Genomic DNA, 16,515 nt, shown 5'->3' with positions numbered 1-16,515 from the left:
TTCTGTTGAGGTTTGACAAAAAATTTTCAGACCTGATTTTAAAGCTCTGTGTAACTCATCTAAATAGTACAGTTTTTGCAACAGGTGCTTTTTTTGTGAAACACCTGTTAATCATCTCAGTTTAGGCTGCATACCATACTGTCAGCAACCATTTCTTGTCACCAACTTTTACTCCCTCGGTACTCTGTACTGGTATTTGTTGACGATTGATTTGTTGAAGTACTTAAGTGTAATACTGACTAAGAGTATTAATGACATAAATTGTATTTTCTTCAAAAATCATCAAAAGTTTGATGATTAAACCTGATGTCTCTGACTTCCTGAATTCAAGTTACAAGAATCAGGCTGAATAGGGCTTATCATACTAATATATTGACTTTAAAATAAGAGCAAAATAAATTTTTTCACACTTAAGATCAGCATTTCTGGGTTTATTTTATGTCAAAGAGAAATGAGGATTGTCATGCAATAAAGGTCTCTGCTCAGATGTCTGTCACTAGCTCTATAGAGCCAATAGAGAGCGCTACAAGAAGAAGAAGAAGAATTGCACTCATTGTACAAGACTTAAAAAATTACTTTCAGACATATATTTTTTTATGAGCAAGTTAATGTTCTGTCGTCAGTCAATAAAATGTATAATCTGCTATAAAATGTATATTTTCGGCCCATTGCACAAGTCCTTTGGCCCTTGACTTGTATTGTAAATCATTCATATACAGTTTGCGTCTCTTCAGTAAAAAACAATAGTAGACTCTTGGACACACCACTCAGCCAGAATTTGGGCAGTGGAAAAATGCCAAGTTAGTTTAAAAAACAATAAAACAAAAAACACAGAGTTTTGTTTTTGATCAGAGAGCGATGTGATGGAGCCCAAGTAGGTTTTGACAGCAGGCTCTCTGTCCCATCTTCAAGTTTAACCATTCAAAACAAGCAGAAACACTTCTGTACAAACGATTTCGTTCACATAACTTTGCTTCTCAAAAATTTTAACACAAAACTCCTTGCTTGTCCCTTTAACCATGAAATTATTCCCCCACTCATTCCCATATCAAGTAAACTGTGCATTTGTGTGATTTCCATCCCCGTGTGATTACATGCTGCCCGCTGCTTTGTCATCATTAATGACTGTGAGCAACTTCCTTGTCCCGTCCTCTGCTCCTTTGTTAAGTCTATTGTGCATTAATTTGGCCTGTTTCTCTCTGTCTCTCTCTCTCTCTCTCTCTCTCTTTCTGACTGAGTGTGTGTGTGTGTGTGTGTGTGTAAATGACTGAGTTCCTGTGTGGTGTAATCAGATGGAGTAGAGGCAGATGAGTCTTGTTCACCTGTCTTTTAATGAGTTAACTTGGATTAATCTTTTTCATTAAGAGTCAGTGACTGTGGAACAATAAATGCGTAATGTTCTTGTATGGGGGATGGAATGACTTGTACAACCATATTACACATACATTGTGTGTGTGTGTGTGTGTGTGTGTGTGTGTGTGTGTTGTTCTTGATGTTGTCATTCAAGCTTGAAGCTCATAGCTTAACCTTGCCACTCTCCTACGCAAACAGAGTGATGGATGTGTCACTTTTCCAACACACACACACGAGTTTCGTCTGCCGTGCCACACGTCTTCCATTCCTTTCTTCTCTATAACTTGCTAATCTCTAACTCCTTCACCTTTGTCCTGCCTATTGCCATCACTCAGTCTGCTCCTCTCAGCCGCCTTGATTTGACTTTAAAGTCTCACTGATTTAATTCCAGTCCTTTATCAGCTGTGAAATTTAGTCTTAAACTCGGATTCCCCCTCCCCACCCCACCCCACCCCACCCCCACTCTCCCCCCAGCTTGAGTTGCTCTTCTTTTTCTTTTTTGTCATCTTATGTCTCTGGTGTTGTGTTTGCCTTTCATTCTGGAAGTGCAACATCGACTGTACAGAGCTGAAACGCCATTCATCATAAATGTCCTGAGATGAAATGTCAGATATGGAAAAATGAGTGGCTGTATGTAAATGTCTTCCAGTAAACTATACAGCTATATAAGGTATCAGCTTATTTTGTCTCCATCGTTGTCTCGCCCGCCTACTCACTTTCCCTTTTCTCTCGCATTCTCTTTTCTTGACTCATTGTGGAGGCAATTATATAAATTTAATTCAAATGTAAGTAACAGTAGAAATTGCCATCCCTAATCCAAATCTGATCTGTGAACTGTAACATTATCACTGCCACAATGAAGTCTAATGTTACATAATTTGGTTTGTATCTGTTGTTATAGGAAACAGTATTAATTATAAGACAACTAGGAGCACAGTGTGTTTTAATATACTTTACTTACTCTTACCTCGAGTTGTTTTAATTTTCCTCACAACTTAAAGGAAGCCTGGGCATTTAATTTAATTTAAAGGCTTGTTTTTAGTTCATATTCTATGGTGTCATATTAACAGCTGAGTAATTGTGTTAGCTGGCATTCAGACTGTACACAGTGGAATGCTTTGTTGGCTGGTTTCATTTCAGGTACTGGTGATAACGATGAAATATGACACAGCAAAGCCAGTTGAAGTGATAGATCTTTGAGTTAGACAGCTTGTGAGATGTCAAAGCACCGTTCTTTAGTTTCTAATACTGTGAGACAGGATTTTACAAGTCATTATAATGACAATCATTTTTACTGCAATGATCAGTGACATAAACAGTTGAAATATACTGTTGGCTTTATTAAGTAATCTACCTTGGCAGGATGATACTGCATTACTGCAAAGTTAAGCAAGGTTCAACTTGTCGACTGTTGGCTTTTCTCTTGCTTAACATGAATTCGTGGTCCCATTCAAATGAAGCAGCAGGTTAGGTAAAGATGCATGATACATCTGCAGGAGCAGACATTAGTTGTTATAAATCTTTCAGGACTGAGCTTGTATGGGATCTGTGCAGACCTCTAACACACTGTAGTCTTGCACTATTCCGTTTCTTATTCTATATTTTGTTTTGCATGAATCACAAAATGTCCACTGGCAGAAAACATTACCTGCCAAGTAAATATGTTAATATTTTATGGAGACTTGCGGGAAGTAGTGTCAGAAATCATCAGGAATAGCAGTGAGGAGGAGGTGTCGGCAGCAGGTACTGACTGGTGATCAGACATCTATTTGATTGACATCTGATCAGCAAGGGACGTCACTCTATGCTATTTCAGTTACTCCACACCCTGTGTGTTCAGAATTGTCCAATGTCCAAAACATTTTCTCGTAGTGGCAGAAATGCTTTCTGACATTTAATGCCGATTGTTGTGGAGGAAATTCTTCATCAAACCCAAGCATGATAATTCATTACATATATCCACTCTTTGATTAAACCTTCCTGTCCACGTACGCGTCCAGGGTCTCACTGATGTGCGTTTTAAAGGTCAATGCTGATATTTTTATTTGCAGGCCGTTGCTAAAGAATATTCACTGTAATTTTCATCCTAAGAATTCCTATAAATCTGAGGGGTTTCTCATCAAGTTCTCTCTTCTTCCTTCTAGGTAAAGTGCTTTCACCTGCTAAAAAGACATCCCACAGTGGAAATCCCTGGGTCTCAGTGCTCATATCCTGGTTCCTTGTGCAGGTTAGTGGAGAAAGACAAATGCAGAATGATGGCGATACTCAGTAAAGACATTTGATGCATGATGGAAGTTACTGGTCTTCCCAAAAGGGAAAATCCCAGCAATTCTGCCTATTAGGGCATCAAATTCCCAAATTATTGATGGATGACCTGTTAAGTCAGTTATCTTATTTTGATCTGATGTGGTTTAAAAACAGAAAAATGTGACCAAAATGTCAGACACAACACCTCTATTCATTTTTTCATCTCAACGCTGTTAAATAAAAAAACAGTTGTTGTTGTTATGTGATCAGTGGGGCTAAGAATATAGAGCTTCAAGGATCAAGAATTCGGATACAACACAGGCCTTAGACTTTGTTTTAAATATTTCAGCAAAATCGATAAACCAGGGAGAAATTCCTGCTGAGCTGCGGGCAGAAGCAATGAAGCTCGGTACAAAAGGAAGGAACAGAAGCTTCAAACAAGCTGCTATTATTTCTGGCTAATAGATTCAAGGATGGCAGAGGTTGTGGGACAAAATCAGTTCAAGCTCCACTGGCTTGGATTGTGAAGTCTTATCAATGAAACTTTACACAGGAAGGAAGATCAGAAAGTGTTGTTCCTTCAACAGACATGATTCATGCAGAAGAGAAGCTAGTTTGAGCAGTGTGACTGAGCAGTCTTTGTTTTCTGTGACTGCTTAGTCTGCATCCTTGTCTGCAACCTGTTATACCGTTCTTTAATTTGGAAGTTTGTGTTGGACAAATAATGCTAAAAGTCATTCATTTTGTTTACTAACATGTTCCTAAAGTCTCTCTGATTCAGTAATTTTTAACGGAGTTTACCATAGAAATACATCTTACATAAGGGAAAGGTGCTGTTTTTCTGTTTATGCATCTAAAACTGCATCTTTTATCCTCTTAATCAAAGACCTTGATTTCTTTTTTCGGTGTATGTCTACATTTGTGCTGCTGCAGGGACCGCTGATGTCATACCAAAAAAATAGCATTTTTCCTGTCAAATTAAATTTTCTGAAAATTCCCTTCAGGATTTGTAATTGATAGGAACTGGCAAAAAAAAACAGATCAATGCACTTTCCTTAAAACAGTTACAAGTGCTTTCGCAAGGAACATGAGAGACAGTAATAAAATTACTTCTTAAAACCTGAAGTAATGATGCGAGTGAACCAGTTTTTTTATATACTACAGTTTAAGGGCCGTGACAGAAGATGTACACTCATCTTTAGTACCAAATATAGTAAGGATTATGAAAGAATGTTAAAACTGAGAAAGGCATTGCAATGAACATTCTCCAGGTGGTTAGATTTTAGAGAGATATTTGTAAAACCAAGACTGAATTTGCCTTGTGTTTTGTGATTTCAGATTTGAAGAAAAATGAAAAAATTTGACAACTCAGTCAGAGTAGCTTTTAAGAAGTTGGTGATGCATAATTTTCAGTTTCAGTGGTGTCTGAGGGACTGTGGGAGGAGTGTAAAGACTGATCAGACAGATGCCAGGAATATAGCAGACCAGCTGAACAGAAACTCTTTCTTTACTCTGACCAAGAGGGCATTAAAAAACAAAAAAAAAAAAACAGTTTATTGGGGTGTTTTTTCTTCTCGATTGTGTCTTCTAAGTGTGGGAAAGAAGTCAGTTTAGACTTAGGAGAAAATATTGGCAGAGGGGAGGAGGGTGAGAATAGAGAGACAAAGAGGAGGTGGAGGCAAATAGGCCTGACTATCCCATCATTATCAGAGGTGAGTGTTAGAGGCTGAATGGCTTGTCATTATTTGTGCTCTCTCTCTTTCTCTCACTCTCTGTCCCTCTCTCTCTCATCCTCTTCTCCTCATCTCTTGTCACTCCTTACGATTGTAGGATGAGCAATTAGATGGAAATCGTTAGCTGCGGCACCATCGCCATCAGAGATCATTGACTCTCTCGTCCTGTTTCTCTCTCCCTCTTCCTCCGCCATTTGAATGATTCACTGATGACAAAAGTCTGATTGTAATCTCGCCTCAAAAAGGAACAACGAGGAGGATGAGGGGGAAGGCACTAGCCAAGGTTTTCCTTTATTAGATTTTAAAGCAAAGGGAAAATAAGTGGATTGCGAGAACAAGGGAGGAAGAAAAACAGAAGTAAGTTAAGGGAAGTTTGAAGAGGAGAGAAATGAAAGTAGCTGCAGCGTGGAACATACGATAGCATTGAAATTTCACTTATGTAAGTCATTTTTATTTAGTCACGTCAACTATTACTATACTACTATACTATATTACTATTACTATACTACTACTATACTGCAGTCTGTCACCATCCAAACTGCTGAATGAATGAAACATCTGCGTCAATCTCATATTCAGGACAATCCAAAGAAGCAAATATCTGTCTTATCTTCTCTGTGTATTGGTCTAAAGAATCCACAGCAACAAGTAAAAAGTATACCTGCATGCGTTATAGATACAAACCATTGCAGGGGGCCTTGATCTGCTATGATTTAGTGGGTGGTGTGTGTCAAAAAACATGCACGATTACTACAACCCAAAGTTTCCCCACAGAACACAGCATTGCAAACAGATGATTAATGTTATCACCTGTCATGTTATCACAACATTAAAACCACCTGTTGGTGGTAACCAGGGTTCTACCTATGAAGCAGTTGGCTGGACAGACAAAAAACCTTTAAAGCATTTTTACTCCATTCTCCATTTCATTACAGTTTGCCTTGGTGGGGTACTGAGTTGAGGATTGGAGTATAGATTGACTGGTAACTCGGGAGCTCCTTACAACAAAAGTGTAGCGCATGTACATTAATAACTACACAGCACCACCCCCCTGTTGACCTCGTGCTTCATCTTACCCTCACTCATGTACAGAACCCCAAGACACTTGAGGTCTTTCTGCCTTAGGGCGGTGACTCACCACAACAGGAGCAATCCACTGTTTTCTGACAGGGTAGTATGGCTTTAGATTTGTAAGTACAAACTCTCTTCCCCACTGCTTCATTCAAGATCAGTTTGGTGAATTCAGTGGAACCACAAAAAGAGAAAAAGATACATTGCTTGACCAAGAGGTTAAGTCTCTCTGAGGCGTTAAGGCGTAAAGATCATTATTATATGTCCTTTATGCCAAAGGTTAGAGTTTTAAAACGAGAAGTCCTGTTTCCCACAACGTCACAAAATTGTGCTTAGGTTGCCTTTTAAACTGTTTGTGAACAAGCTCGCTCACTCGCTCATTTGTTAGCTTGTACGCGAATGCCTCTACATTATGGAATGCTATGACCAGGCCTCCCTGCTTTTTAATGTCATACCACAACCGAAACATTCTAATATCTAAAAGTAACCATTAAAGTAATCATTTGCATGGCTGGCTACATAGGAATTAGTTTCCTTTATGGACTTAATTCAGGTTAACAAAATGAAAGTTCAACTTATTGGCGAGGAAACTGCATAGACTAACAGTGTGTGGATGTCCATGTGTAGTGCTTTCCTCAGGCCAATATTTATAGTGACTGGAACTCATGATGTGCCATGATTAAGTACGTTCTTTAAAATGTCTTAATTTTTACAGATGAAGGTATTGTTTTCTATAGTCTGTAGTCTATCCCAACATAAACCAAAAACGATGTTTGCACCAAGATAGCTCGCTTCGTTAGCTGTGCTTTATCTGTACCAAACACACATTTAAGCAGCCACTGTCCAGTTGTTTCCCATAAGCTCAAGACATTTCTGGAAAACGATTGGCTCTGTGGTCTAAAGCATTACTCAGCTGCTTTCATTCAGTTCTTCTTCTTCAATAAAAGTGTCTGTGTGAGTCCACTTATTTCTGTGAAATTTATGGCAATTTATGCACACTGCTTTACAGTAAAAAAAGGTCTTTCAAATTGCCACACAAAAACATACCCAGGACAGATTTAGAGTGCGTGGGTGCGCGCACACACTCACACACACACACACACACACACACACACACACACACACGCCTTGTGCGCTCTGACAGCAGTTGTCCATGCTGGCCTGTGTCTGAGTTAATGTCTAATTAATGCTCTGGTCGAGCCAGCTCCCACGGGAGTGCTTGAGAGACACCCACTGACTTTGACTGCCAGAGGTCAGAGATGCTCTCATAACCACCTTCTCTTTTCACTCGTCTTTCTTTCACTCCCCTCATTTTTTTCCATCTCATTTTTTCCTGTCTTCTTTCACTCCCCTCATTGCTCCTTAGGTTCATCATTTTCTCTCTTTCTGACTGCCTGTCAATAATGTGACATCATTAATCTCGATGCCCCATCATTACCTTTTCTCCTCTCTCTCCACTTCAGTTTACTTCTGCTTCGTGGTCGCAAAGTTAGTAATCATGCAGATGTTACGTTCTCCTTGAGCTCCAGTTTCCCTGAAAGATTGAAAGTTTATGCACGCTTTGTGGTCCTCCATTAAATCAGAATTCTTTTATTCCTTTAAATAGGAAGATGTGGTACACATTGAATGGAAGGTGGTGATGAGGAAGATTTCAGTTGTTTGAACTTGAAAGTGTTCATGCCTTTGCACAATTCAAGACACAGTTGTTGGATAATGAGTGTTATTTACACACTAGGTAATGATTGCTTATACGTTGATGTAAACTGTATTTCTAAGTAAGAATATTATAAATATGTTCATATGGGGTAATTCTGCAATACTGCATATATTGGATTTCATAAAGAAATATCTGATTGGATTATTGATTAATTGTACATGGCAATGATGAAACTGATTTTCTTGAAACTACGGCAGTTTTTTTTCAATCTTTCAAGTATGCCTGATGTGTCAAATAGACAACTGTGCCTGAACAAGTTCACTAAAGCAGCTTAATGAGATGATGGTACTGTATCATCCATGTTGTGTATTGTGCTTGTTGTGCCTAAGTGGCCAATAAATTTAAACAGTACTACAAAATTCTAATATTAATATAGATTTTTGCCTCCTACCATATTAAAGAAGCATAATTGTAATTGTAAGAGCAAAATGTAATGCAGATGAAATAGTGGAAGCTCCTCATTCATTCTTGGATTTTGTGGTAACTCAGTGAGTTACACGCAGTGCTGTTCACACATTCTGATGTCAGAACATGGCAGGGAGCAGCATTTCTAATGGGGTCATTATTATACTGCTCCATTAGAAGTTACCTACTGCTTCTCAGTAAGGGAAGGAGGATGAATCTCATACATTCATGTGCTGTCAGTATTATTAGATGTATGACTCGCTCCAAATCATCCACTGAGAATTCTAATTGTAGCTCGACTTGGCTGTGTTGTCACGTAGCTGCTGTAGCTAACATAACTGACTGCATACAGCTGAACAGCAGATTAGATACCATCTTAATTCAAACTGAACATTAGCCTTAATCAGTGGCTCCCATAGTGGAGCCTGGGGACCATCTGAGGTCCTACACTGGTTCCAAAGAAAATGGAGAACAAATTCATTTTATTAGTGTCCTGCTCCCTGGACGTCGGTCAAATCTATCCTTGCTGTCACCTTGCAACTACAGTGCAGATGGAATATCATATCTGACTGCAGAAAGTGTGCAGAAGGTTTCTTTGCACAAAAACAGACTGATGTTCAATTATCTGGGGATCCTTGATGTAAAAAATGAGTGGAACCTCTCGCCTAGATTACAGCTTACTTGAATTTCCACTTTTAATTATAACATTTTCAGTTGTTTTGGTAACATAAGTTTTTATTTTGACCCTACTCCAGTAACAGCCATGGTCAGATGCATTATATCTTCAGATTGCTTGTGCGTTCTTCTGTTCATCCCTTTCTCCATCCCATTCTCGTGAACGCAATATCTCAGGAACGCCTTGAGGGTATTGCTCCAGATTTGGCGCAAACGTCTCACCTTAACTGATACACTATTTATGACAGAATTGCACACAAATGATGAAGTGGTGACATTTTACATCCATAAGGAGACAGGTCATCTTCTCTGTGATGTTATAATCTGTGATGTTTTTCTCTGTTGTTATTCAACACTAGAATTGAGATTAGATTGTGAGCAGACATTCAAGTAGCAGGCTGCTCATTTTTTGCCTGCTATGACCTTGAATTCCAGACTCAAGTTGATGTGAGGTGTCCATGTTCAAAGATAGGAAGTTTCTGTCTTCTCATCTTAAGTATCAGTTTGACTTAAGTAGAAGCATGATTTATGACATCACAAATATTTTTCGGTGAGGGAGAAAAGGTAGAATAGTTTAAATGTTTAAACTTGTTTGAGGAGGTCTTTAACTCCTGCACACACAGTAGGAGCACCCAGGACATGAGTTTGTGTCGCCGCTTATGAAAGTAGGTGTACCTGTCAGTTACTTATAAATCACATTTTTCATTGTCTTATTTTCACTCAAAAAGCACATGAAAATGTGAATCACGTGCTTGCCTTCATATTTTAGAGATCAGTTTTTAGGGGGTGAGAAGTAGGTGGTGCTGGAAAAGGTCATATGAAAACGGCATTAAAATGCACTCTTCTGTCCCACTTTGGAATGATGCGTCGCTGTGAATGTTAATCCCCTCTCTTCTTTCTTTCTTTCTTCCTGTCCCTCTCCCTCTGCTTTGTTATTTCTTTCTAGCTGGTACTGTTTTCAGGGAAGCTCAACACCATTGCCAGTATTGTGACCATTTTCTTCCTTTTGGTGTATGCTGCCGTGGACTTGGCCTGCCTGGCTCTGGAATGGGCGTCTGCACCTAATTTCAGGTACACACACGTCACTTATTGAACACATACCCATCACAATGAAGGCCTGTGGTTGACAGACTGCGATGTGACTTTCTATAGCGTGTTTTCCTCAATAAACACACTCCTTCTCTTCATTATTTTCCTCTGCTGCCTTTGTTTATGTATATGTGTGTAAGGTGTTTGCCAGCTGGATGCTGCTATGGTGACCGTGTACTAATTAAAAGACATAAAACTGGCCGCAGCTATTGGAGAGGGACCAACAATAAAACTGCGAGCTTGTATGTGTTTGTTTTTCTGGGGGCACAGTCTGAACTGGATGCTCAAATAACCGTGCATTGAGACGCTTAGAGATTTAAATTTACACCGTGCTTGTGCATCGGTGTGTGTGTATTGTTTGTATTCTTAAGACACTTGCAATGATCTTGATTTATAAAAGCTCTCCAAACCTATTTTCACACAACAGTACCATAACCCGAGGATGGAATGGCTGGATATGTAGCTCGATGATTACAGTGTGACCTCAACACTGCCAGAGTGTGACATTTGATTCACTCTCTGAGTTTTTTTATTAGTTATTCCAAATTTTCTGTGTGATGTGTTGATGGTGCCACACAGAAAATGTGTTGGCATCCAAATCTTCAGTATCTCCAAGTTAAAAACAAAAGTACCTCCACATCTAATAACTTATGTTGTTCTTCTAAAGACATAAACTCCTCCACTGACTGTGAAACACATTTGGACATGATAACTGCTGCTGTATTTATTTGTTATGGAGAAGAGAAAGTATTTAAACACCATGAATCAAATTATCGTTGTGACAGGTTGCCTCTAGTGGTACATTTGATTCCTCCGCAGAGTTGTAAAACATGTGTGAGAACATTTGCAGCTAGTTAAAATGAGGATACAGAAAAATGGCCTTGTAAACACATGGTACACAAAGAGGATGAGAAGATTCGTGTAAGATTAACCCTTGGCACAATGGGATCCATTTGTAACATTTTGCAGGATGATGTTAGTGGATTCAAGTCTGAGCTATATAAAGGACTGTAGTCTTGTCTTTCTCACGTGGAGGGGGGGAGCTTACACCTGTAAGGTGATGCTCTATCCAACACCTTTTGGATGAACTGGAACAGAGAATTTGAGGTAGATCTCACAAATGCTCTGCATGAATGGACAAAAACTCCCACAGAAATGGTTCCAAACAGGAGGAGCAGCTCCATATTAATGCATATGTATTCAGAGTACGATGTCATCAAAGTGGACACTGAACATTTACCCCAATCATCAAGCAATTTTGTCTCATAATTATTTGTTAAAACATTTGTTAAGTACTAAGGCAGCTGAGACAGATTCCTAAAAAGGAACTGCTTTCCGAGCACATACAGAGAGGCTGAATGAAGCACAGCATGCAAGACAGTACAGTTTGTAAGACAGCATGTTCTGATGATGTCTTCCTGTGGGTGTCAGGTGATCGACTTGTTTCAGGACACACTTGTCAGTGAAATTCAGAAATATGAGTTAAAGTCAGTGCCTGATTTTGTTTATTTAGATAGCACAGAATTCTGTCGTTTCTCAACAGGGTTGAAATAAGCAGGCTGTACTGTGTGCATGTCAGCCCCAACAGCTGATTGTCATGAAACCTAAAGAGGTGGCGACGCTGCCATCTTTGATCAGCCACTGCTAGCCATGCAGCTAACATTGAATTGAACTCTTTGCCTGTTATCTCATTAATATACAACTCTGCAGCTTGCTTTGACCTAAATTAAGAGCCACCTGATGTATTGTGATGACCAAAAGGAACTTGAGAAATGCTTCTTCCCGTGTATGCTTTTCACCTGTTGGAAATAACAAACTGACATAAATGCATAGTTGCCTATTCGTCACAAGAACAGTATTTTTTTTTTTATAAGTTTTGAAAATTTGAAATAGGCAGAAATTTTAAGTTGCTATACTTTGGCTACATAGTGTATTATTTCCTATTAAAGTGCATCGGTGTACCTGCCACAAGAGTGTGCTGTCAGCAGCAATATACAGTACAATGTCTATTTTATAGAGTTAGTGTAGTGAGGAGTTGTTTGTTGAAGAGTGAGTTTTAGAAGAGCTAACTAACTTTCTGTACAGCGCACTCAGGGTGCCCAGTCTTTCCTCTGGTGTCCTCCATGTCCACTGCTGTGTGCTATCTGCTCGTGCCTCGTTATCTGTGTGACCGCTGGCTAAGGCTACAGGGCAGAAAGTTAGCCGCAAAACTTTCTTCCTGCCGCCGATCTCTCCTCTAACTGTCGGCAGGGGGACTCGGGGTCCCTGGAGCTGATAAGACAGCTTGTTGTCTGGCTGACCGCCTGCTTTGGGTCTCCCTTGTCTTCCCCTGAATTGTTAATTCTCTTAGTTCATTGTTGCTGTGTCACCAGGCAAATTTTTAACGCCTGTTGTTTGTGCATTTGTTGGTTATTTATTTACTTTTTCTTTTTTTTTTTTTGCTCATGCTCTGTGCTTTCACACGGCTTTCTGTCTGGCTCTCTCCCACGTCTCTTTCCAGGCAAAAAGAATTAAAAGCCATTTAGCGCCGTCTCTCCCCCTGAGAGCTGCTCTGTAATTAGCATAACTAATTTAGCAGAAATATTTCCCTTTCCCTTAAATTTGCTGTTTGTGTAGGGGAGGAGAGGGATTGAAATTATGATGTAGCGGAAAAGATGCCTGCTTGTTAAGTGTGTGTGTGTGTATGTGAGATTGCACATAAGGGTATACAACAGGAGAGTGAAGGTATGCAATTTGGAGACTGTCTGAGATCCAAGTCACGTTGGGTGTTGTTGTTTGTTTGTTTTTTTTTCTGATCATTTATGTGTGAGTGCCTCTAGGACTGTGTGTTTGTGTGTGTGAGAGTGTAAGTATTTTCCTTCATGTGTGCATTTGTGTATGTTTGCACTGTTATCTTAGCGTGTGTTTTGTGTGACAAGGCTTCTGTTGGCTGCAGCTTTATCAGCGGTGGCTCCGGCTGTGTGGAGTATTCCTCGGGGGGTGCTGTGTGTCCTGCTGCTGATGCTGCATGGGCACCAGCCACTTGGACTTGTGGCTTAAACGCGCATGAACACACACGTACATTAACACATGCATACACACAGTATCACAGCTTCACTGGTCAGGAATCAGGACAAAGCCCGGTGCTGTGTACTGATGCCAAAGGAAGCCTGGAACACGGTCACGCGCGGGCAATGACCTTCATTCGGCACAACAACTGGCAGCTCAACAGAAACACACGCGCTTTTATTCTTTTTACTTTTACCAGCTCAGTGTCATCTGATCCAAATTACAGCAGTGTTTTAGTCTATGAACTGACCAGCTGAAGCATTAGTTCTGAACACAAAAGCTTTCTCCTATGGTAGGCACGTCAGTGGTCCAAATGTGAGTGATTTGACAGATTGGATTGTGTAAAAATCCAGATGGATCATCAGCTGTGTCTGGGTGGATGAAAGACAGTTGGTTGTTAAAGAATCATTATCTGTTAATGATGATTATCCTAAGCTCAAACCTGATATTCAGAGCTTTGGTTTGTGATCAGGTCTTTTCCTAGAAGGCTCCCTATGATACTGTTGTGTTTCTGTAGTGACCCTATATTATTTGTAGACTGTATCTCAACTTGGATTGCTCATGTTGTGTTACATTACAAACTTTGTTTACTTGATAAATTCGGGTGTTACTGTCATACACATTTTAAGAAAATAACCTTTGTGACCATCTGGGTGTTTTGGCCTGGCCTTAAAGACATCATATCTTTCAGTTTGGTGTGTGAAGTGCTGGGGGATCTATTGATGGACTCTATGGAGTGGTATCATGGGAAATGTGCTGTTAGCTTGACCCATACTAAAGGCTATAATTGTACATATCTCAACTTATCCTGCCTCAATTTTGGCCATTCTTTAATCGTATCATCTCTTTATCTCACAATCATCCATCAACTCTATAAAAGTGCAATACCTAATAGTTGGAATACACTGATCTAAGATGAGAAGCTGTTGAGCTGGAGTTGAACCAAAGTGACACTGTGTTTGTTTATACAGACCCGTTTAATAAAGCTTGATCAAGCTTGTTACTTGGGTTTTGTTCTATATCATGTTGGGCCAGTGCTGTTCCTTTATTACGTCTTTATCACATTTTATTTACATTTTTTAGGTTGATTAACAACCCAAGTAAAAAACTTAATTAAGCTTAAAAAATGTAACTTTATTGAATGTAACATTCATTAACGTTCATTATGCCGTCTCATTCAGTAACGATTCTGCTCCTTGATTCAGATAAGATACGATAAGATAGGCCTGCAGTGGGGAAATTCTCAGATTCAGATTCAGTAGAAAGTTAGGTGTATACAAGTACTGCTTTTAAGGTTAATGGCTTAGAAGCCGCCTATTTGCAGCAAATTGTGTCTGTGACCTTGAGTTTAACTAGGAAATAACGCACTGTGTTTGACAGCTGAACTGAGCTAGCCAGCAGTGAGGAGAGTCTTCAGGTAATGTGTAAAAGTATTTTGAATGAACACTGTGGATCAGAGGAATGATGTTGAGCAACTTTCAGGTGCTGGCGAGAACCTCGATCACCAGACCTCCTCTGTATCTCTGAGGCCTGGAAAGAGGGTACAGAAACTTGCACAATAGAGGCAAAACTCAAGGATGCTGTTTACCGCCAATAGCAGACAAAATAAGCTTCAATAGTTTTTTATTCCTTGATTATGTTGTGTAGAGGTTTAATGGGTTACAGGGCCTGAGACTGATCCCGTCATGCAGTTGTGCTTGTGTAGGTTATATTGAAGATCACAATGAAGACAGTTAGCTACCAAGCTGATCCAATAGTGGATGTTTCTGTAAGTTCAAGAGAGTTTTTTTAAAATCAGTTTAGTCCCCACTGGTGTGGTGCCAGTGTTGGGATGCTGCCTGACGTAATGTCTCATACACTCACTGACCTGTCACTTATAGAACCTGGCAGCCCCCCTGTGTCTGAGTATGTGTCTGAGTGTGTGTCTGTGTGTGGGGGAGTGTAAGGATAAAGTTTCTGCCCCCACTTTCCCTCTGTTATGACGTGTCTTTTGGCTAAAGCCTGCCTCTCTCCTCTCTCCATCTTCATCGCTCTCCGTTTCTTTTTCTTAATGTCTTAAAGGACTTGATTGGCGGCGATTACTTCAGGGTGCTTTTGCTGTGTCAGCTAAGTGACATCAGTCGCTGGAGAACAAGAGCGACGGCAGAAGGGGTGAGAGCGAGGTGACTGTAGGGAGGAACCACAGAGACAAAAGAGATTGGTGGGGGAGGGCGGACCTGGTGGGTGAGCTTTTAGTGTAATTACACCCGCTCTCCAATGGAGTGGAGAGTGGGGTAAGATGAGAGAATTGTGGGCGCTGCTGATGTTAAGTGATCAAGTCGAGAAGAAATCAAAGCAAACTTTAAAGACTGCAGGCCCAAATGATGCCGCAGTGGCATGGGCTAGGACAGGGCTAATACTGACATTCACTTCTAATATTATGAAGCCTTCTGCCAAATTTTAACTTGTTGATGTGTTTAGTAAAATAAATTCTTATTGAAATCTCTCACTGTTTCCTGTGTTGAAAACAGTTATTGTTGCTGTTAGGATGAATGTCGCCATCCCTTCTCCAAACCCATCTTCACCCAGCTGGACATTGTATGCACTAGTGGAAAACAATGTAAAGCTCCCCAAAATGGCAGTCGACTGATTGTGAAAGAGCCAGAAATCCCGTTTACATCAGTAATCACCACAGCGAAAACTCGTGTTAAGCAACCCAGCTGGTGAGCTGGTGTTATATGCCAATGAATGCCAAAGGGACAAGAGATGTAATATCACTTAGGACTAAGTTTTATATTTTGCTCAGAAAGGACAGCTTCAGCATTATGATGAGTCCTGGTTTCGTTCCCTTTTTCTCTAAGCAGTAAAAATATCAAATATCCCAACAGCAGTGGAAAACAGGCTGCAGTGATCTGCACCAGAGATAGATTATGGAGTACATGTCAGCCAATAAGTAAAAAGAAATTACAGCGCACTTTCAAGTTCATTTTTCACCTTTTGTGGGTCCCTCTCAGTGTGTGTTGATAACAATTCTTCCACAAAAAACAAGTGAACAGCTCTTTATCAAAATGTTAAGGTTGTCTTCATGTGCAAATCTTCACTCATGCTGGTTGTTCTGAAGGCCCAGAGGTGCTTTGAGCTAAATGCTTGCATGCTTACTTTGACAACACTAATGGTTTGATGTTTAGCTGGAAAAGT

At 40.0% G+C, this 16,515-nt stretch overlaps 1 protein-coding gene across 1 annotated transcript in view; it reads left to right on the top strand.

The window, feature by feature from the left end:
• zgc:153039 (uncharacterized protein LOC767698 homolog) overlaps positions 1 to 16,515 on the top strand; it is a 55,495-nt gene that overhangs the window by 22,730 nt on the left and 16,250 nt on the right. Inside the window, exons 8-9 of the mRNA XM_046388444.1 lie at positions 3,498 to 3,580; positions 10,148 to 10,272. Coding sequence (XP_046244400.1) covers positions 3,498 to 3,580; positions 10,148 to 10,272 — 208 coding nt within the window. The remainder of the gene's footprint in view (positions 1 to 3,497; positions 3,581 to 10,147; positions 10,273 to 16,515) is intronic.

The sequence above is a fragment of the Scatophagus argus genome, chromosome 5 (genome assembly GCF_020382885.2).
Source record: "Scatophagus argus isolate fScaArg1 chromosome 5, fScaArg1.pri, whole genome shotgun sequence".
In the NCBI taxonomy this organism is placed as follows: domain Eukaryota; kingdom Metazoa; phylum Chordata; class Actinopteri; family Scatophagidae; genus Scatophagus; species Scatophagus argus.
Note: the sequence above shows the minus strand (reverse complement) of the source record. Positions and strands in the feature narration are given on the sequence as shown.